General features: G+C 44.6%; 1 protein-coding gene across 2 annotated transcripts in view; it reads right to left on the reverse strand.

Moving 5' to 3' along the window:
- Positions 1-3,846: 3,846 nt before the first annotated feature.
- MAP3K3 (mitogen-activated protein kinase kinase kinase 3) overlaps positions 3,847-23,550 on the reverse strand; it is a 42,737-nt gene continuing 23,033 nt past the window's right edge. The window contains exons 8-17 of one of the 2 annotated variants that reach the window (XM_068660726.1): positions 21,602-21,735; positions 20,878-20,939; positions 19,076-19,143; positions 18,727-18,819; positions 17,713-17,904; positions 15,722-15,870; positions 13,728-13,859; positions 12,730-12,859; positions 10,907-11,084; positions 3,847-8,466 (exon numbers count right to left, since the gene is read on the reverse strand). In XM_068660726.1, the coding sequence (XP_068516827.1) occupies positions 8,238-8,466; positions 10,907-11,084; positions 12,730-12,859; positions 13,728-13,859; positions 15,722-15,870; positions 17,713-17,904; positions 18,727-18,819; positions 19,076-19,143; positions 20,878-20,939; positions 21,602-21,735 (1,367 nt within the window). In that variant the 3' untranslated portion in view covers positions 3,847-8,237. Of the gene's footprint in view, positions 8,467-10,906; positions 11,085-12,729; positions 12,860-13,727; positions 13,860-15,721; positions 15,871-17,712; positions 17,905-18,726; positions 18,820-19,075; positions 19,144-20,865; positions 20,940-21,601; positions 21,736-23,550 lie in introns of both variants that reach the window. The other variant, XM_068660725.1, reaches the window with a different exon arrangement.

A 23,550-nucleotide genomic window follows, 5' to 3' on the forward strand; every position in this document is an offset into this window, starting at 1 on the left:
ATTTCTCATCAGAGAGGTTTTTATGAGACAAAGATTAAAGATTCACTTCTCACTGCGACGCCCTTGCTTCAGATCTCCGTCTTTAGGCACAAAAGCCATCTTCCCTCATCCCAGCTGCCACCAGCCTCTCCTGAGCAGCAGTCCAGCCCGGCGACCTGCTGGTGCTGTGTGCCTGCAGTCTGTAGGATCCAGGGTGCTCAGACCCCACAGAAGTGTAAGATTTAACAGCTTAAGTACCACAAAGAAGAGAAAGACCACAGGTTCCCAGCGCCCACAGCTGCCAACCACCACGACAGCTTTTTAGTTGGAGTGGCCAGAAGCCAGCCATCAACTTGGAGAAGCTGAGCGAGGGCGAAAGCACCCTGTGCTCCCCCTGGAGCAGCTCAGCAGCACCGCACAGCGGCACCCAGCGCCTGCCTGGGACAAAGATGCTCCAGAGCGATAAGGAGCATCAGCTGGGTTCAGAAAGCAGCCAGCACTATTTGGTAAGTGAAGCAAGAGTCAGGGGGACGATGCTGCACACAGACCCACTCGAGGAAGCTGCACAGGACCTGCACCCACTCGTGCTGAGATGAACTACCTGGAAATAATTTCAGGTCGTGTCCTTGTCCCTGTTGGGGCTGCTTTTTGTTGCTCCGGCACAGTGAAAGCAGCTTAACCCCAGCACAGGAGCCTTAGAGGTAGCGAGAGCTGCAGCCAAAGCACGACATGCTGTAGCTCTCTTGGGCTGCAAGGCAACAGGGAGCTCGAGAACAGTGCCTGTAATAGCAGCAAAAAGCTATTCCAGGCTGTATCGATGACTCCTGCAACACTCAAACCGGCTTCATCTGAAGCACAGACAATGGCAGACTGCCACCTGCATTTCCTTCCCCCCGCAGCACAGATCTGGTCTTTCCACCGACAGTACAAAACTGACAGGCACCCAAAAGCCTTGATTTGTTCTGCACACACCAAAGCTTTCTTTTTGCTTTTCCATACAAGCTCAAGGCTTCCCTGTTAGCCAGCTTGCCTTTCAGCTCAAGAAGGGACCTTTTACAAAGCCTAAGAATTCAAGCCAATAAATTCACGTAATAAAAAAAAATAAAAAAAAATTGTAGGGATAAAAAAAAAAATCAGTAAAAATCCTTTTTATATCGATACCATCCAGATGTCCAGTTTTGGATAAGACACAGAGCACTAGGCAGAGATCAACACCAGAAGAACAAGTGACATGACAGCTAACTGTGCCAGCATTTCCTGGATATAATGCAATACACCCACACCCAAGTGATATTAAATCCAGAAGACGTTGTTCCTAGTTGAGACTTTACTATCCTAACAGAAATAGCCACAGCAGAGCAGTATAACCAATCTCTTCAGAGATTTAAAATTACATTTGCTTCAGAACTGTTTAGTGCTGGCTTTAAAGAGGAAACTTACCTTAAGTCACCTTCCCTCGAGCCACGCTGTACATGTAACATGTAACACAAATTACCACAAAAACATAAAGGCAGTGGAGGTTTTTAGCTTTATTTCTTCTGTGCATTGATCAGTGTTTTGGGGCTGATTGTATCCACCTTCAACCCAAGCTTGGAGTCATTTTCCTCTCCCAGCTCTGGCTCCAACACCACCCAAGGACAGGCATGGTGAAGATTCAGGACAGGAGCAGATGCTGTATTTATGGAAATAAACTAGCTGCCTCTAGAGGGGGGAGTGGGAGGGGAGTCCGGGGGAAAACATGCCATCCTACAGGCCTGAGATGTGCATCTCCTGTTCATAAAGCAAGTGTTAGAATCATAGAATATCCTGAGTTGGAAGGGACCCATAAGGACCATTGAGGTCTACCCAAAAATTCAGACCATATGACTAAGTGCACAGTGCAAACGCTTCTTAAACTCTAACAGGCTTGGTGCCGTGACTATGTCCCTGGGGAGCCTGTTTCAGTGTGTGACAACCCTTGTGAAGAATTTCTTCCAGCCTGAACCTCCCCTGCCTCAGCTTAACACCATTATCGCAGGTCCTATCAATGGTGTTTACAGAGAATAGCTCACCTGCCCCTCCACTCCCCCTCATGAGGAAGATGTAGGCCGCCATGACGTCCCCCCTCAGCCTCCTCTTCTCCAGGCAGAACAGGCCCAGTGCCCTCAGCCGCCCCCCACACGCCTTCCCCTCTAGGCCCTTCACCATCTTCATCGCCCTCCTCTGGACACTCTCTGATAGTTTCACGTCCTTTTTGTGCTGTGGTGCCCAGAACTGCACACAGTGCTCGAGGTGAGGCCGCACAGCACAGAGTAGAGTGGGAAAATGTCACCGCTCAATATACCGAGTGGGGAGGAGAACGAAGGCATCGGTTCTGGGAGGGGTCTCTTCCACTAACAGTGGTTTTCAGGGCCTGCAGGTTTCTAAATTTCTCCTTCAGTCCAGGTTCTAACACACACAGAGGGTGTCAGGACGCAGCGGCAGATGGTTATTTCTAATTCCACATGACATCTTTATTCTGGGACAGCTTCAATTGTCTGGTTCTCAGCTGTTCTGGAAGAGCACACAAGTGCCACGCACGTACTTGTTTCATGTACCGGGGCTTTTATTGCATCAGCTTGTTAACCCATTTGTTCTTATCTGTTCATAATTTACATTAAGAAATACTGCAGTATTTAATTGGCATAGCAACTAGCTACAGCCTGGCCTGGGAAAAGGCGACTACAGGGAAGGCTGTGGTTAGGGCCTGGGGAAACCAGCATCCCAGGGGACCCTGGTGGCATTCAAACCACTGTGCTCAAGTGGCAGCAACAATGAAGACCAGGAGACACATAAACAGAGAGAACAGTACCAGGAAAAAATGAGAATCTGAGCAAGTAGTGTAGACGAATTTTATAGGAGCACTATTTCTGTTCTTTCCTAAGATAGTATGCTGGAAAAAAAATAAAGCCTGAAATTAGTTGGAAATGTGGTCACCCAATCCCTTGCCCTACTCCAGGACACCTAAGCTTACTGGGTCCCAAATCCCTAGCACACCAAATGCGAGGCTACCCAAATTCCCCCACTTTTGCGGGGAGGCTTCAGTTCTGGCAGAGGACCTTGTGGAATCTCCCATTTGCCTGAAGCCCAGAGGCCACACTCCTCCAAATTTTTGCTGTCTAAAATGGCAACACATGCAAAGGCAGAACAATACAGGAACTGTTTCCAGGTACGTAGAATAAACACATTTCCAAGCAGGCTGAGCTTCATCAGCTAGGACTGGAGTTACCCACTTAACCTAGCTCCTCAGGGGTACTCCCAAGTAAAACACACACAGCAGACACTGCCACACAAACCATCTCCTCTATTTTGTTGTGAACTGCCCAGGTCCCTCTCCCACACGTGATGACAATCTGCCCTCGTAGGCACCGATGATTTAGGGCCATTTACAGACCCAGGTCTGGACGGAACAACTCACCACCGCAGCACAATCCAAACACAAGCCTCAGCTTCTGCTCTCCATCAGAAGTATCTCCAAATGAAGAGCTAACGAACCAGCTACTCTCCTGCAAGGTGAAATGAAGACAGCTATTTTTACACTACAACAGGGGCAGTGGAAATACCTAGACAGAGCCGTTTTACCTCTTTGGAGAGAGGGAATGGATGAATGTGACCTTCATCAGAGGCAGCCTTGCAGATGACAGACACTTACCCGATCCAAGAAGCAATGCTTCATAAATAGGACACTTCTCCATCTGTCACAAAATATAAATTCCTGAAATGAAAGATTTCTTCCTTCAGTTAAGGTCCTCGGTTAGGAGGAAAACGTGTTACCTTATTCACTTATCCAGAAGCATCATTTACATGGGAAGCAACAGACGCTACCTTGCAAATAACCACCAAAAAGACTTTCATATAAATGATAATTTTATTGTAAATAAAACGATACATTGGCCTGGCTTTGCACTGCAAGCCCCCGGTCGGTATATATAGACTACTGGTTCAAGGTCTTCTGCACAATCCAGGTTAAAGCAATTTCTCCCTGCTCTGCATGCTTTGTGTCAGACGGGTGTTAACACACAACAATGTCCTTTTCGAAACTGCCTCCCAGGCATCTGCCTTTTCTAACTGGGGAATTCAGAGCTGTTTTGTGAGATTTGCTCCTGAACAAGGTTGGGGTTTAGAGAGCTGAAGCCCAAACACCATTAAATCACAGACAACACCAATCTTTCCTCTGAATATTAGAGGGACTGAATACTCCCAGCTCCAAGGGCAGGTACCAAGGTGACAGCCACAGGCCTGTAAGAGTTCAAATACATAAAACCTTTCCACCCAGCAGCTATGAACCTAATAACCAGTCACTGGGATCTCATTCAGCTGTCCCTGCACAGCTTCAAATGTGCCTTTCTTTGCCTACCAGTGAAAGCCTGTACAGCAGGGATAGAGTTACTGAGGTTTCACAAGTTATCCTGGCTCTCTTGGCACTTGGAAATAACGTGTGACACCTGAGCAGGTACCAATTTCCCTTTGGGTTGATTTGTTTTGGTAATTAATGGCAAAGGAACCTCTTTGGAGCATCTTCAAGTTCTTTGGAATACAACTCCAAAAATGTGAAAAAATCCAAAGTGCTGCAACCTACAGCAATTAGAATAGGCGAAGACCAGATGTAGTGGAGAAGAAGCTGGTAACCTGGAATGCACAGAATCGTCACACCAAGACCAAAATGCCAGTAGTTTGCTTCCTAACAAGCTCACGGATAGCCAAAGTCCCCAGTCCCCCAAGCTCCTCTCTGATGGGAATCAGACATTTTCCTGCTCAGACTCACAACTATTTCAGGATAGTAACACTCCTGTATTTTTTTTCAGACAGAATTTTCTCCACTTTTGCAGCACCTTCCATCAAGAATTCCAATACTAAATATTCACGGAATCTGCCTCCCAGGAAGGAAGAGCTGAAAACACAAAATGACATTTGGAATGGACACAACAGCTTTTTGTTAGCCTGGCACTCCCTCCTCTGCTCTCCCCTAAACAAGTTTATCCCCATTTTTTTTTTCCAATTCTGCCAGGATAAAGAGGCCAGATGTGATTCAATTTAGAGGTATAATTACATTTATGTCCACTTGAAACTTTTTTGATGTTGGGGCTGTATAAAGAGACCGTAGTATAAATGCTGGCCCCGCGTTTATTCGCTGTAGCCGTGGACTTAGGAATCCTGATCTTCCTTTCCATAATCAAGAAAGCTGTGAGGAAACAAAGAACGCATTTTGGCTTGGCTCTACTTGTTATAAACCATCAGCAAATTCTCTGCAAAACCAGCTGCTTTTTTTTCCTTTTTAAATTCATAAAGGCGTCAAATTAATTTCCCATCCTCCCCCCTACCCCGTAACAGTCGAGTCGATATATATAAAAATCACCAAATATGATCTTTTACGATATAAATAAAAAAAAAAAAGTATGAGGCATCACCGTTTACATGATGTAAAAAGAGCTAAAAAAGAGCGATATAAACTACATTCATAAAAGTGCATCTCCAAACATACAAGTAATGCTTTGGCTTGTTCCTGTGCCGAACGGGTGGCATTGGGTCAGGTACTGGAATACAAGAAGTCCAAGCTGGCACCCCATGTTCTCTTGTCACTGTACAATTGCTATTGACTTCCCTTCCTACAGACTGGAATACAAGTGTATACAGAGTAGGCACATCTCAGCATAGGTGGTGGGAAGGCCCAGAAGCTCTGGCGGGGAAAGGACTGAGCCCATCAGCCCACGACGCTCTTTGCTCTGCTCTGGCACAGCCTTCCATGCCGCGTATGAGGTAAAAGCCACAACAGATCCTGAGGATTTAGTTGCTTCGAAACATTAAAAGTGACACCATTTCCTCATGCCCTATTCTCCCAAGACACGATGCGTGGGATGGCAAGGAAAGACCACGGAAGGAGGTCTCGATTTGGTGAGGACAAGCCGAGGGTACAGAGAAACCTACACGGACAGCATCACTGCAGTCTAGGTCGCTGCTTTACGCCTGCGGGTTCAAGTGTGAAAAATAAAAGATTCCAATCTTTGGTACGTTCAGGTGCTAGTTGCAAGGCTTGAAGAGTGCTACCGGGCCCCACAGGAGTGCTGACCACCCTACTTCTGTCGAGACTACGGGAAGGATTTCACATCCCTCTGCAGCATACGCAGCCATTTACGCCACGGCAAAGTGGTGTAAAAGGCTCCCCCGAACAGAACAGTAGTGTTACGCCCTCACCTTCCTCTGGTGCAAGCGACAGTGAAGTGCAGGCCAAAAGTCAGGCCATGTGTCTGGACAATTTGGAGTCAAGTTCCAGATTTTAAAGAGATCAATAGAAGTGCTCTCACTAGAATTAAATAAATTATAGAACAAGGGCTTTCATTAAAAAAAAAATAAAAATCCCCCTAAGTGCCTGCACCCTAAACAGTGCATCCTTGTAGTGGTGCAGGAGAGCCAAAAGGGAAACCAACACTAGCTTTCTTTCACTGATTACACATTGCTCTGAGTTCGGCACAGAAAAACCACGTCAGATTGTTAAAGCCTCTCAGGGCTTTTCTTCTTTTTAGTTCCCTCTTCTAATTTCACATATTATTTGTCGGGTGTTTAAGGAGCTTGGTTTCATTAAAACTTGCCTTATCCTGCTAAGAGCTTTCACTTAATATGAACTTCTGTTTAATTTTACTTCATTAGGAAAGTAATTTCCGTTTTTTTTTTTTTTTAAGGAGGGGAGGAGGAGGCATGTGGACCGTTAACATGGTTTCTAATACGAGAGCAGAACACCTCTGATGTTGCTCTATAAAGCAATATTTGAGCTAGCAATGTGCTTTCTTCTCTTAGTTTCATTTCACACAGAAAACGTATTAATTAACCAAGAATCCCCAGCACTTAAAAACTGCTGCTCTTCTACGTGAAGTAAGGACTGTGGGTGCCCCATCAGGAAATCTGATATCAGGTGGAACACTTCAAATGCAGAATGACTTGGACAGATCTTGCTGGTACCTGTCTGGGGATCTCTGCAACCCTCTCGTCTAGTTTCACAAATATGCTACCATTACAAGTGTTCTCTTTGTTTCACCGTTTACTTAATTTGTACAAAAACTTACTTAAATAGGACCAAAATATTTTACGGAAACCTTAAATGAATACTTGCACACCTGTAAAACAAAACACTCGCTGAAGGGTTCACCTTGACTCTAGCTTACTGTGCACAAGTAAAACTAGTGTCCAGCAAATTCTCCCCGTGAAAAAACAGCAACCTCTTTTCTTAATTTTCCATCGGGCCAGGCCATCAAAGAAACTCCTAAGCTTTTACTGAAGTACATTCCTGGACACCAGGTAAACTATCTTTGGTTTAAGGGATGGTAAAAAGTTACCAGCCAAAAAGATAGGTACAACACAAAGCTGTTCTGCACATCTCCCTTCCACAACGGATTTGTTTAGACCCAACAGTCTCAGGGAGATGAACCAGGGACACAGATTTGTTGGCTACGAGGACACAAGCTTACCAGCACTGCCTTAATGCTAGGACAGATCAAGCCTTGGAAATCAAGCTCCGGAATTTTCTAATGTCAGTGGGAGAGCCCTTGCCTTAGACCCTAGAGTGATTGCATTCTGCTGAAACTTTTCTGATTATCCTGACATTTAGCTAGAAAGACCTCCCTCACCCCCACCCCCGAATCCATGGTTTCATTATAAAATAACACTATTCACATACTTTTGAATCAATATTTTCTGAACACCTTCAGATGCTGAATACTTAAGGAGAAAAATATATAATATAGTGAGCGCATGCTCAATGACACATGGCTTTTTGCTGGATTCATGTACTATAGATGCCTCTAAAGCCCCAGAAGTCTGGAAAGCAGTGACCCAACACGAGGAGCCACTCGCAGAAAGCTGGTCTGGGTAGCCATTGCACGTTTCTGAATAGTGTAGCTCTTCCAGTTCCCACTTTGGTTCAGATTTCTTCTAGGTTCAACCGGCGAGACACTTGTAGATTCCCATTCTTGGGCCTGCAGAAAACATGCAGCCAGCTACAGCTTCACATCAAGGTAACTAGGGCAAAAATGCAGCTCTGTTCAGACAGCTGTCGGTAGAACAAACATTAGTCCAGCAAACAAAGGTATCAGGCACAAGGGCAGACCCTAGGTTCCCTGGCATAAATTCCCCAAAGGACTAGGACAGCTGAGTTGGCATTTTGAAGATGCAGCACCACGACGGGCAGTTGCAACTAGACCAGGCGGGGCACCGAAAGCCCAGCAGGAGCTGCGAGCGAGGGAGGTAATTCAGTACTGGAGCTGTGCAAACTGGTGTCTGAGCAGCTCTTCAGCAGAGGGTCTGTGCCTGGCTTCCACAAAGATTTGCTTTAGAAAGTCCCGGCAATGTTCTGATATGTGGGAAGGGAGCTGGGGGTTGGTTGGCTGGGTGGCAATCTTGAAGATGGCTGCCATGGCTTCGTACTCTGCCCAGGGTGGTTTCTCCGTCAGCATTTCCACAACAGTACAAGCGAGGCTCCTGGAAAGGCAGACAGGAAAAAAAAAAAAAAAAAAAAGTGAGAACCAACTGCCACAATAACGCTCAGTGTTCAGAGAGAACTTCCAAACAGGCAGCACCAAGGTACAGCTCTGCCCTGAAAATGCTATAAAATGGCTTTGTGCTCAGCAAACGCCATGTGTGCACAGATCCACAGCCAGATCTGCCAGCATCGCTGCTTTTACCGCTGGCAGCCTAGCAATAAAGTGCTGAGACAGGGAGCCTGGTTTCCACTGGGTTCTTGTTGCTCTGAGAACTGCGAAGCGCCATCTGTCCGGCTCTCCTTCGCCCAAATTCTACTCTCAGTAAGCATTTGTATTAACAACGGGGGAAAAGAGGTGCACACAAGATGCCCCTGAAGCTGTTGTTGGACCTCAGTGGTATTTCAGGTGCTGCTGCTGCTATCTCAAATGCACTTGCTGGGTTGCAGGGCAGAAAACAGACTTTGAGCTAAAGTCCAGTAAATCACAGCTGGTTGACTCCACAAAGCCATTTTGGCAAAACCCCTTTTCATTGCTCTTCCTTGGAATACCCACACGAGAAAGCTCCAGTCTCCACAAGACACCAAGCATCTGCCGCAGTCAAAAAGTAATTAAAATCTTAACAGCTCCAAACTGAAAAGGCAGCAAATTAAGATGCCAGTAGGGCAGATGCATCGATACGTTAGGGAAAAACAACTAGTGAAGTTATAATGGGGCTCTGTGGGGTGATTCACGGCAAGAACGTGATTATGAGGACAGACACGGCTTAGCCACCTTTCTGAAGCGAGTGTGACACCGAAACTTTCACAGGTTTCTGTAGTACAGCAGTGACCCTTTTTTTTGTACAAAAAGGACTGATTGCTTCCTCAAGGCCACAGATTAAGGAAAGGCAGCTAATGAACTTCGAACATGCAGTTTTGTGTTCTGATCACACTGGTCCATTAAAAAAGCAAAACTGCTTCTTCTACCTTTAAACTACACCTTCTTTTGAAGTGAAATACAAAGAAAAGACATTTTCAGAAGCAGACCTGCAACAATTGCCAAGACAAGGAAGGAAAGGAATTAAACCCAGTGAATATGCAAGAAACGACTTCTTGACAAGGTTTAAAACTCCAACGTGAAAATTTTACACTGGTTTCCAGCCATTTAAGACTTACTCGAAGAGAGTACAGAAAATGCAAACCATGTGTGCTGAAGTGCTGGGGGTTTGCTCAAGAGCAAGCAGGGATATATTATTGTTTAGACTGATTTATACCGTTTAAGCAGATCCGGTTTCTTTAAGATATTCAGCAAACAGCAGGAATGTTTTTCATGTCAAGTCACTCCAGCAATAACAAATAGCTCACATATTCTGCTATTTAGGAAAAAGAAAATTGGAGAGGGGCCTGCAGCAGTGGCAGAAAGCCAGGTGGCTAGATTTGTTACGTCTTTGAGCCTCTTGGCCATACGCATCCACCCTGGGACTAACATTGCGCTGGAAAATTCTGACCCCCCTAAATAACGATGGGGATTGTAGGAACTGGAGCCCAGCCAACGGCAGTGTCTCTTTGATGGGAATGGACCGATGTCAGCACCAAGAGGAAATCCACAACTGCAGCAATCCAGGGGGAAGGGCACGTGCTCCGTTCTCTCCCAAAGCATCCCAACTGGGAGACTATGCAGAACTTAACTCTTTGCATATGAGAAAATTTCAGCTCTGTTTCCACTCGCTGCTTGTATGGGAAATAGCACAGGCCTTGCTTTACTGTTGGGACACAAACTTACTTTTTGTTGCTGTCGTTTAGGTTGCTTTTATAATCTCACCTTTTTAAAGCCTCCAAAACTAACATTTTGACACAGGACCATTTTCTTTTGCCTTTCGAAAGAGGCTGTTTCTTGGCTATGCCAATAATAGCATGGCTACAGTTTCCACTCATGCATGCTTCAGATCACCTCTGATCTGACCTGTACCTTGTGTGTTATTCCAGATTCGGGCATCTTTCCTTTAAAGCTTTGTCAACATACTCAAATTCTGTTCAATTCCAGGGTTATAAGCATACCTCTCATTTTAAAACAAAATGAACGGACTCTCCCCAAACAAACTTCGGTCTCTTATCAACATAAGGGATATAAGAAGGGTGGAAACCTCGCACCAGAAAGTTAGGGAACTGGCTATCAGTTCGAGGGAGGAACAAATGGAAATTGTTATGGAAACACTAAATGGGCACTTGTGTGTTGACATTGCGCAGCTCAGCCTGCAGCAGGTCATGTCTTAAGTTCAAACCAACTTCTTAAATTCACCTTAAACTGCGCACACTTTTGATCCAGATGAAATCTGAATTTGGATATATAGGGATAACAGGATGTGTATGCCTATTATCTTAGGGATAAGGTATGTATCTCTATAATCTCACTCCAGAAAAGCTCTAAATTGATTGACAGACAGAAAGTCGATCCCTCACCATACGTCTGCTTTTCTTCCATAGCCCTCTCCGCTGATCACCTCTGGGCTCATCCAGTACGGTGTGCCAGTGACAGAGCGGATGCCTGTTCCAGACATACAGATTGTCTGCAGCCGTTTGCTGGCCCCAAAGTCCCCAAGCTTCACATTCCCAGCAGAGTCACGGAGAATATTGGCTCCTGGACAAAAGAAAGAAGGGGGGAAAAAAAAGAAAGAATCGAGACAGATGTTTTCATGCAATCCAGCTGTTGGATCTGCAGCCTATGAAGTTGATATCCAACCCAGAAATACCCATGCTCATGGTATGGCTTTCAACCCTGTTAAGCCTCAGGTGACCTGCTAAACATCATTTCTTTATTTCAGGCTGTAGACAAGCCAACTGCTAATGGCTGCGAATGGGAAAAACTTCAGGGGAAAAACACAAGGAAGCAAAGGGGGAGGGGAAATGAGAGCTGAGTCAGCACTGTCATTGTTAACACTGCCTGTAAACAGCGCAGACAGCCTATACAGGGCCCCTAGGCCAATGGCTTAGATAGTTCATGGCTGTGTAGAAAAGGATTTTATTTGGATACTACTTTGGTGAATATACCCAGCTGACCAGAAAGCAATGGTTAACAGATGTACCTAATTAAACCACTTTGAACTCCTACAATAAACAAGTCAATCTCCACTTCACTTGGTCAGAGGTCCTGAACATGAAACACAGAGGAAAAAAAAAGCAAACTTAGAGGATAGCTTGTGTGTGGACACAAGCTAAGGCTTAGACACCAAAAACAATTCTTCCTCCAAAGCTGCAATAAGCTCAAGAACCCTTTGTTGCCATTATTTGGTATATACCTAGGTGAACTCCTCCTGCCCCCCAGTAAAATGCATTTGTGCTGTGAGATGGCTTTACCACTCCTCTTCCCCAGTGGGAGAGCTGAATTTGGAATAGCAAGTCTGGTGATCCAGCACCCTAGGGACAAATGAACAGTTTGGTCTGGAAGATGGGTGCAGACTACTGAATAATCCATCGGTAGGAAATCATTTGGTAAAGAGCACCACACGAGCAATATACAAGGTGTTATTCAAGAACCAGCACCTCATTTCCCTTTGCCAAGCCTAGAGGGGAGGCAATGAAGATTTATAGGCAGGAACAAGAAGATATTTTTCTTACAGCGAGCAATGCTCCCGTCCCTCTAGAGCACAGAAAAATGTGTGTGGTGTCTGCCACATCTGTTGACATTAACTCTTAAGGAGACTGCCTGGCTCCATGGGGTTATATTGGGAAGAGGACAACTAAGGACTGATCACGCAAGTTTTATATGCAAAGTTAAAGAGGTTCCTTGCACGGAGCAGGAAAGACAAGTCACAAGAGCCTGAGGTAAGCAGGATTGTCAAAAGCAGGCATTGAGCTCTGACAGCAAGTGGTATGCTTAACAGCTGAGAAATGGCACTTTGGTCAGAGAGGAAATTAGAAGGGAATCAACAGGGAAATGTACTTGTGTTATGGGGGCAGTGAAAGTCAGGTGGCAACTTAACCTCATTTTACTGGGGTGGAGTTGCAGCTGAGTAGTCCTAAGAATTAGAAACTTCCAGTCTTCCTTACTACAAACACCAACTGCCACGCTCCCAGGTCCTGTAGAGAGAACAGCCCAACTTCCCTCGCCCAGCCCAGAATATCTCCATCCCTAAGACCTGGACAGGATATAAGACAAAAAGGGATATCTGAGCAAAGCGATAGTAAGAAGCCACAACCAGGATGCCGAATATTTAACATTGGGCTTCTTTTCCCCACAATTCCTTCAGCACGTGTTATATATATAAATCACCAGCTGATCTCACCCTTTATGTCCCTGTGCACAATCATGTTGCTGTGAAGGTACGAGACTCCTTCGAGAATCTGACGAGTGTATTTTCGGGTTACATTTTCCGTGAGAGCACCATACGCCTTCAGCTGGTCTTTCACTGACCCCTGCACCAAAAACAAACAGAACAGATTGGCAAAGAAATGACAAACCACAAATCTTGCAGTCTCCATTCAACTCCCAGAGCTGCGACTGTGTTATATACCCGATCAGCACAAGTAATGAATTCTGGCCTCTTCTAAAGCCCTTTTGTGAGGTGCTCAGAACTTCTTGCCCTATGAAGCCCCTTTTGAGAAAAGCAAGGACATGGCTTTACAGCAAAAATAGCTTGAGGAGGTTCTTCGCGCTTCCTCCATCCTCTCACTGTGTTGATACAACTGTCTGTGGACACAAGCAATAAACTAGTTCAGCAGACAGATCCGGGTCAAAGGTTTCCCTTTTTGCAGGGTCATTTTTAAGCTAATTTGCTGCACTGTATGCCTCTGCTAATTCAGTTATCCCAATTTACAAGTTGGCCCAAGTTCTTTCAAGTACTTTGGCAGAACAAATTTAGACTGAAGGAAAGAATTAGCTTTAGTGATGAATGAACAGAACGTATTTCAACTACAAGACACATTAGGAAAAAAACAAAAGAGGTGATTTGAGCACGAATAAAAAGCAAGCAGTCAGTGGCACTGTAACACATTATGAGAAGGGAATGTACCTAACAGGACACAACATGGAAATATACAATATTTCAGCTAGAAGTGACCTACAAACATCACCAAGTTCAGCTGCCAGACCACTTTAGGGCTAACCAACAGATAAAGCATATTGTTAGGAACATTATCCAAAGCCTCTTGAACACTGACAGGCATGAGGGCATCAATCACCTCACTAGAAAGCCTGTTCCAGTGTTTGATGGATTACACAGATGAAGCAAAAGCTTACTACAAATCAACAAAACCATCCCTCTTGCTTTGTTCCAGCTCTTACCCCTGGCATGTACTCCATGAAGATGGTCAAGGTCTTCTCTGCCCGATCCCGTAGGCAGCCGTAATACTGAACAATACGCTCGTGCTGGAGGTTCTTCAGCAGCTGAATTTCACACTCCAGGGCACTCACCTCCTACGGATGTTGAAGGAGAAAATAAAGTTTTGGCTTCAAGGAATATTCCATCCTCATAAATCCTTCCTTATCACTGTCAGGATGAGACCACTACTACACTGATACAGTCTAATCCATGGCATTGGCTCAATTAGCTCTTGGGAAAGGCAAACATTCACCAATGCCTTAAGTCAGTCCTTCCTGTGTAGTTGGTAGTAGCAGTGCAGATGTTAGAAACAGAACAGAAGTATCATATATGAATTTAGTACCAGAAAAAAAAAAAAAAAACACAAAAAAACATTGTTGCCTTGATTCTGTCACCTAGTTATTCAATAGCTCCAGATAAGTTGATGGAAAGAATTATTTGCACACAACACAGCAATAGCCTTACTCCTCAGCACTAAGTTGATGGAGTGAGCTTTAATTTTAATTATGAAAAAGGTCTGAACACATTGCTACAGAATGGCCAGGAATCTTTCTGCAGGAACCCCAATCCATTAGATAGCCAGATTACAGGAGCTAAAAGTTCCTGACTTCTTTTCTCATGTAGTCCTGCTATGGTTCACATTGATGATTTTACTTGGATCAACCTTAGAAACAGTTTCCTCTTATTTACTTCAAGGAATCTGCAGCTATGCACGTGAAACTAATTCTCTGCTTTATGTCTGCCACAAACAACAGGGTATCGTAGTGCAGAGGCAAAAAGGCTATCCAACAGCTTCAGACTGAATCGGAGATGTTTGTTGTCCAGGAAAAGTATCAGCTTCTTGCTGAATCCAGGGAACGAACAGGCTGAACATCAAAGGCACTGGAGCACGAGGACTTATGGAAAAAGGAACGATGGTTTCCCCCAAATTAGTCCCACTTAACTCTCTCCTCCCCTGCCGCTGGAAGCTGCCAGATTTGCTCCTCTCACTTTAGGAGAGGATACAGCTCTCCGAGAGCAGGGACCTGGCTGCTGCAGAGATGCATGGAACCAGAGGAAGGAGCTCGATGGGGCCAACTGATAGTTTAAGGTTTGGAGCTTCAGTGCCTCCAAAATCTTTTCCAGCCTGATCTTCCTTGGCTCAGTTTTACTGTCTGATTTACAGCAGAGACATGGTACAACTTACAACGTACCAAGTTAGGCCTGCTCTTGGCATCAACGTTCCACATAAAGTCAGAATAATTAAATCTTCATGGATCAGTTATTTCAGCTCAGAGTGGATTTGTTTAATATTGGGAAATCAGTTCTTTGTTCAAATAGTAGCAAAAACCTAACAGTCAATCCATCTGCATTCACTGCAAGGGAATCATTTGCTATTGTACAGTTTCAAGGTACCCCTTCCCATCACCACCATCCCTACTGTGTTGTCACACCATGTTCTTGCTTAATTTACACACCACAGTTCAGTCTATCTTGAGGACAAAGAGAATTCAGCAGTGGAAACAGGCAACTATTAATTAATACACTCGATATAGGGCCCAGAAAGCCATAAAAGCCCAGAAAATGGGTTTTGCAAGTGCGTGAAGCTTTTTTTTCTTCTCTTAATTAAAAAAAAAAAAAAAAAAAAAAAGTCCTGCTCTTTCTGGGTCTAGTTTCACTCACACCCGTGTCTAACCAGGAACACAGGGCAGTCTAGTATTCCTCAAGTAACCTGGCAACAAACCAAAAAGCTGCGAATAGACAGCCAAAAATGAAGCCAGAAAATGGATTTTAGTTTCAGACTGAAGTTAATAATACGGAAAAGCAATTTTTAAATGACTCCTATTCCTCTCCACGTGATTTGAAACCTTAGTACAAACTAAATAATGATGCCAGCTTTCGAGGGCAGACAGATACAGACAAATTACAGGATCTCAGAGTCTGCACGGCAAAGTTTAGTAGCTGCAAAGACAATTACCTTGCTCGTTTCAGGACTCTCTGGGTCAAACTGGACCTGCTTAGCTGCGAGCTCTCTGCCCGTGTCCACATCGTAGCACAAATACACACGGCCAAAGGCACCCTGGCCCAGCAGTTTTCCTCGTCGCCAGTTTATTGGAGCACTCGGAGCTAAAAAACAGCAGAAAAATTCTCCTTTTTGGCTGTGCTACTTATAGATAACGGTGAGCTTTTCAAAGATCGATTCCCATCATAGCAAGACTGAAGCAGGTATTTTGCAGATGAAGAAACAGACATGAAAGGGACTCTCAGAGCATCAGTTAGTGGCAGAGCTCTGAACAGAATTCAACCATCCAGACTCCCAGGCCACAGCATCCCATCAAAGGGAAACTTTGCAACATTTCATAAAGATACGCTATAGACAAGTTTGAAATGAGGCTGGTGGAATTCCGTTCTGCCAGCAGGGTGGATTCTACAACACCACGATCTTAAGAGACGGGGCAGCAACTAAACAGGGCCTTCCGACCCTTGATATGTATGTACTACACACATCAGATGAAGAAGAGCTGGTTCAGCCTTGCTAAATCAATCCCACCTGTCTAAGAATGACTGCTAAGCTTCTGGGACAATGTGAAGGACACAATTTCTGAGTTCTTTGCCAACTACTCATTATTTTGGGGTTCCTTCTCCTGCATGAATGATTTTACTGCAAGGCTATCTCTACAACAGAGGAATTCCCTACTAGAAATGTGTACGGTAGGGAACATAACATAAGAACAGTGAAGGTATCTTCATCACCTGTTGAACAATTAAGACTCTAAAAAACACACAGGAGAACCAGCTAAAGCGGGAGGAGGTTACGTCAGCAGGGAATTACGAGTTCTCTTTGTTCTGCTGTACTGGCCAGCTCACTGTACAAGTGGCAGCCTCCTGACCCAGAAAGTCCTGAGCCCAGTTTTCCAGATTGCACTTAACACCACAGCACGTTACTCAGAGAGCAGTGCTTTAACTCAAACTTTGAGAAGGACACTACCAGACACATGCAGCGCGATGCTTCCAATTATGCTGCATCTAACAAGAAATTGTAAAAACACAGACAGGAACCAGCCATCTGGACAGTGTGAAAATACAGAAAAGCTCAGAGATTAGCTTTGCCATGTCTAATTTAATCAGATTTACTGCCAGTCGGTGTTTTAGCGTTGCTTGCTCTGCTGGCTTAATGTCTTTATTTTGATCCCTAAATTACTGTATGGGATCGCTGAAGTTCATTACTAATGATTGATGCTCTCTTTCCCCTTTTTTAAAACAATAATAAAATGTTCCCAAAAAAACAACTCAGGGATGTTATAAATACAGAAGTACATCTTTCTGCTAAGGAGCAAGTGAAATAAATAGTCCTTAACTGTAAAATAACTGTAATCCACAAGCCTGAGTATAAATGTTAATGTATCAAGAAAATAAGCTTGTATGCCTGGTTAAAGAATCCTGTACATCATCTAGATCCAATCAACTTTTTTTTTTTTTTTGGTAATTTCTTAGCTGAATTTCCAATGCTTTCTAAAGGAAAAGCCATCTTACATGAAAGCCTACATATTTTTACTTAACAACTACTGATTTTTTTCAAGCCCAGCAAACTCCTAAAATCTTTCTTACACGATCATGTTACTGTGGACTATAATATAACTTGCTAAACCTTACTACCAAAATAGGAGGCGGTAGAAAACAGCTGGTTATACAGATCTAAAAATGCTTTACAAGCAGCACTTGCCTTCCTGGACTGTTGTTTGACCAAAGATTATCACCAGCTTCTAAACCACCTCAATTGAGGGGAAAAAAAGGACCTCTCATTGGTGAGACAGCCTGGTGGCAAAACACAGCCACGTGATTATGTGGTTTGGAATGGCTTGTTAAAAATCAAGCTATAGTCTAAACTGGATCTGGAGTTCATCTCTAACAGCCCTGCCTGCCTGTAACCCCAGGAAGCCTTTCTCCAGCATCAAAGTGACCACTTACATTTAGTGGGAATGTTCCTCTCCTGCACAGCCAGGGCATTTTCACTGTCAGCACTCCGCAGGCGCCCCCGGGGGTCCAGGTACTGCAATGCCAGGCCCAGGTTCTCCCCGTTAGTGCTTAAGGAACGACTTGAAGGCACCAAAGTGAAAAGATTCCCTTGGTGACGCCGTATCCGGGGAAACGTCCTCCGACCTGGAGAAAAATGGTAAAATTTCTAAATGACGTCCTTACATCTGGGAGGTAATGGCTGGAAGTTAAACACAGAAGAGAAATGACTGAAAAAACACGTTGTGTTCTTTTCCCATGAAATACAACCTACTACCAAACAGACAATATGCAAAAATGTAACAGCGCAGGGCTGATGTTGAGTTCAGCACAGCTTTGGATGACTCCCAAGGCAGAGGGGAGAGAACACTTTGTAACGTCCTCGGAGCTGTTGTGCTTCTATCAAGATCTAAACAGAACTTGCCTTCCAAAGCAAAATTTGGTTTACAAGCTACTGCACAAGCTCCAAAGCTTGTTAACAACCACACAGACAGAATGACTTTCTAAATAACGTGCCTGGACTTGCAAATAAAAAACACACACAAGGATTATGAGAATTTGCACCTCTTATGGAACTTGGAGAAATTAATTTCCTTAAAGCCTGCCTAGCAGAGCTGTGCCCGTGTCCCTGGTATCTTGTTTTAAAATACATAGCACCAAGTTTACATTGTGAACTAGCGAAGCATGATGAATCCTTCAGGTAGGAATAAACCTGTCCAACGCTCAACCCTACCACTCACAGATCAGCCTGGATATATGCAGAAAGGGCAAAATAATCAAAGAAATCTTGTGTCCCTTTGGAAAAGGACAAGCATCATGTGCAGCATCATGCACAGTAGCAGCAACTCGGGCACTAACTGCATGGAGCAGGGTATTCAGAGACTCCTGAAGAGTTTTGCTGGTCCCTGGAGGTTGCCATTGCTTCAATTTCTTTTTCAAGTCTGGAATGAAGGTCTGAACACGACTCACCATCGTTGTAGTCTTTGTGCTGCATGGAGACGTTGTAGCGCCGAGGGTAGGTTCCACCTTTCCCGGCTTTGTCATAGATCTGATTTTCGCGGTCTGGAAGTAGATGCCAAGAGAGAAGTGAGGCTCCTTCAAAAAGCACACATTTTCTAAGAACAGAATTTTCCCAATACAGCAGATTTTTTTGTTTTTTTTTTTTTCCAGGAAGATGTAGGAAATAAATAACTTCAGCACTTTTCAATCAACATATCCCCAGTTCCTCTATTTTTATCATCCCAGCAACCACGGAGGCTAGCCAGCAAACAGCAGAAATGTCTGGATCAAGAACTCTTTATACTGGACACTGACATACCTGAGAACTCCTGTCTATTATCAGGAAAGCTTTGTGCCCTTGACATCCGTGACTTCCGAAAAGAAGGACTATTAAAGAAAGAAGGTAAGAGTAAGTTTTGCTAGCAGCTGGAGAGAAACTTACAAGGACTTTAAAATACAAGCTAATGTATTTGCACATCGGTAACGGTGATTCTCAAGCTGGTGTCCCTACAATAATTTCATGCTAAAACGAAGCCAGGCTTAGCCCCAGACTATTTCCCAGCACGGGCAGACATCCTTTCTGTTCAGTTTGTGTTGCTTGTTCAGTGGTTCCCCAGCCCATGGTTTGAAACCTAATGCTTCCTGCAGTTACATGAAATGGAAGGTTAAATCCAAGGCTGAGAGGAAGAGCAAAACTGGACGCTGCTTGTAGCACACTGCTCACAGGGCAGGAGAGAACAGGGACCACTGCCCTAAGAGGTTCATCGTGAGTTTTAAGAGTTCCTGTCCTGAAAACTTCTGTTCCCTTTCCTTTCTACCAGCAGCAGATGAGCCCAACCACAAACATTGCTTGCAGCAACGATACCTCACAGCTCTCCCCAATAAGCAGAACTCCTCAAAGCAAGCCTAAGTGCAGAAGGCCTCTAACACCTCTAAAGAGATTACACAAACTTAATCTGTACCAAAGCTGTGTTACCTACACTTTTTTTATTTTTAAACCAGTGTACAAGGAGAAAAACAGCTTCCCCACATGATACCCGCACCAGCAAAGGATGAGGGGAGAGAAGGACAGGTAAGAAAACCCAAAATAAATAAATAAGTGTAAATGTGTGCACACAGAGGTTAATTTAACTGCTTCTTTGTGACTCAAACTGTGTGGAAGAAGCAGATGGACACAAAACCCAACCTCAACATAAAGGCTTACACTACCTACAGGAACCAGCTCAGAAGAATCTTAGAAACAAGGTGAAGCCCATATGGGAAGCCATAGTTGCTATTCAGGTTAATAGGACCTACAGTTGCCTATTGACACCTCAGGGCATGTGCGCCCTTCCTTCTCCCCCAAATCAAAGCCTGCAGGGGAAGAAATTAATTTGGTAGCTTCTAGATTCCTTGAATTAAGAAAAGGACTTGACTTTGTAAAAGAATACTCTTTCTAGGAGGGTCTATACATAACCTTAAGTGGGGCATTTCAGTTTATGATTTTTAGGTTATTTCGAATTACTGATTTTACATGGGAAGCACTCAAAAATTCTCAGCCTTTTTCACGCACACTTTAGATGTTCAAAGGCAGCACTGATCCTAATACCTGCAGGAGATGGGCACCACCACCAGCAAAGGAAGGGAAGAAAAAGCTCTAGACCATCAGACTGTGACTAACTTCACCAAAAGAAAAGCCCCCCCCCCATTTACCTGAGGAATTAATAGAGTATCTTGCAGGGCACAGGAATCTGGTGTAATGATATATTTGTGTAACCTTAGAATAGGTTGTTGTTTTTTCTTTTTTCAAATGAACAAGTAGAGCCTTGTCTAAAAGATTTAAATACCCCGCAGCCAGATGTTCTGAGCCCAGGCTCCACGCAGACGGCAGACTTTAGAACTTTGTATTTCTAACACAGAGCTACTGAAGCACCAGGTTGTTGGTGTATGGTTTTGCCAGAAAATAAAACAGCCTTAAGATGCAGTTAATTCTCTCTAAGAAATATATTGGGATATAGGTAGGAAATAAATTCCTAGTTCTTTCCAAGAAAATTTGAGATGGAAAATAGCCTTTTGTAGAAGTACAACTGGTATTTTGATTTGAGCACGTAAGTTCCTACCAGCCTATACCTGTCTGCTGACCTGTCCAAGGACTGACAGCTTCCTGACACCGAGTTCTCAGCACTGCTTAAAGGGTCCAGCATCTGCAACACAAAAGAAGTCACACAGCAACATCAGTCTGACGCCTAAAAGAGGCTGCACAAGAGAATCAGAGTCCACTACTGCTTGCCTGGAGGATGTCCAGAGGAAGAGGAGAGTCTAAAGCTATTTAGGGAGTATGTTTTTCCTACATCTCCCACATAAACTGTTAAGCACATACTGAATTTTAGCCACGGCTTTGCTTTGGGTGATGAAGGACTTTGCTGTGACGATTAAAATAAATCGACCAGCGTGCTGGGTTTGATCCCAAGTGATTTCAGAAACAGTCTCTGCTGGTGCTACTGCATTGCTGTCCCCACCAGCAGGTTGCCCTTTGGCCTTACTTCCTACTTTTTTTCAATGGAAACTGCAGTTTCAAATGCAAGAGGGTCGATAGGAAACCTGAGCATACATGTGTAATGCCACCAGAACTGCAGGGTTCATTCGGAGGTGGACAGACAGTGCCCAATAACCAATGCAACAACTTCTGGTAGTCCAACAAAGGCACTGAGGTTTGAAGCATGGCTTGAATGAACAAGGCAACACCAGTAGCTGCTAACACAGCTACAACTCCTGATTATTCTGGAGTGAAAGAGAGGGCCCAGACAGCAGCAGCAATTCCTTAACTGCTGGGCTTCCTTTTCGTTACCCCGATGTTCATACTCACACACTGTTCATTGGTTTCCGGGATGAATTCGCCTTCGCTGTTGATGCTGGTGTAGGAACCCTGCCGAGCAATGCGCTGCTGCCTCTCTGGAACGTACCCAGGGGGCGGTGAACTTCGGCCTGTGTTCTGGGAACCTGAGCCAGAGAGAAGGACATCTTTGAGACTGATGCTTACTGAAACGAGACAGCACGTGCATGCACACAAAACCCAAATATTCACCTCTAATGTTAGAGCTCTCTGATCACAGCAATGCTGGAGTAAGCCTTATAGTCTGGAATGAGACCAGGAGGTGCGATGTAAAAAAGCAAATTGGTGAGTGAGCTCCTGTGGCTCCATTTAAGCTGCTACAAGAAAATTGCTGGCAAAGCTCCTAAAGGGGATGTCACCTGTCTCTCACCTCTTCTGCTCAATCCTCTGAGCATAACTTCATTATCCTGGGGAAGGCAGAGGACTTCAGGACTTCCTGGCTTTCTAACAGGGGCACGAACTTCACTACACTGCTAATCACTAGACAAAACTCTGGTCAGAGCAATCGATCTTTTGCCTTGGCTGTAACTTTGCCTCAATCAGTGTCATCTCCCTTGAGTGAGAACACCATCCCTGCTAGCTATCATCAGCTGATCATACCGATACTGAGCAATTTAAGTGTTCCATGGGAAGACTGGTAACTTTGTAAATGACCCCAAAATTTGTTCTGCTATGTGAAATTGAAGTTGTACAGTTAGCCAGTTAGCTTGGGCAAAAACACACAGAGGTCAATTCTGCAATTTTCATTTATGAGACAGGTAAATGGTCAGAGCGTGTATGTTTAGGGGCCAAAAGAAAACAATGAGAAAAACATTTTACTCATCTGTTATGGTACTGCCTAAGGAGTTTCTGTTGTGCCTCTAAGAAAAGCTCAGCCCCTGGGATTTGCTTTTTCTTTGCTGATCTCAAAGACGATACTTGAGAAACAGGAAGGAATAAAACCCTTTTCTGCAGTAACCCATCCACCTGCGGCTCCCACCAAGTTAAGCCATGAGCTCCAAGAAATGCCGTGGTCCAGCCGATCTGCCCAAGGTCACCCATGAAGTCAGAGACAGCGTTTTAAAATCAGCTCTCAAGCTGTGCTCCTCACAACACTGTCTTTAATTAACTGTGTGTACTCAGGTGCTACGAAAGATGGGTGAAGATCAGCAAATCCTCTCCCAAGGAAAATATTTTCTACAGAAATTATTGTAATAAAGAGTGAAGGCAAACATTGGCAGAAGCTAGCCGAAAACCAGCATGTACACCTTTCAGAGGGCTGCAGAGCGGAAAAAACCCCTCTGCTGGCATGGTTCAGAGCAGGCGGCGGGGAGGTGGACTGCATGCACAAAAATCTGCTGAGCTACTACCTGATTTTCCAAGCAGCTCTGCGGAGCTCACGTGATGGCACGAGCCAACTGCAGCAGGGATAAACAAGCGAGTGCGCTTTGTGGCTGCACTGAGTGAGTCACGGGAGCACACTTTCACTCTTTCCGAGACAATGCCACCACGGCTGGCTGAAGGCAGCCCCAGTCCTGCTGGCAGCAGCCCAGCCGCTATTGTGGACCGGCCACCAGCGCTGGGCAGGAAAGGGAAGTCGGCACTAAATCAATGCGTACCAAAGGAAGTGAGTGGAAAAAACACAAGTGCTGCCAGAATGCTTAGCAACTTTTTTTTTTTCTCTCTTTTTTTTTTTTTAATAAAACTTATCTTTACTTCCTCTGAATTGGTGACAGCGGGCTCGAGGCCTGGCTGTTTCAGAAGACAGGAACTACACGGATGGATCTCCTGCAAACACCTTCTGTTCTACGCTGCCTTCGACTTCCATCTCACGACATGTCATGAACAGGGAAGTTTCTGTGCCTGGAATGCTAGCTAACAAGGGTACGCTCTTTTTCCAAAATCAAAGATAGGAAAAGAGGAGGAAGAGGGAGCAGATTTAA

The sequence above is a fragment of the Anas acuta genome, chromosome 25, assembly GCF_963932015.1.
Source record: "Anas acuta chromosome 25, bAnaAcu1.1, whole genome shotgun sequence".
Taxonomy (NCBI): Eukaryota; Metazoa; Chordata; class Aves; order Anseriformes; family Anatidae; genus Anas; species Anas acuta.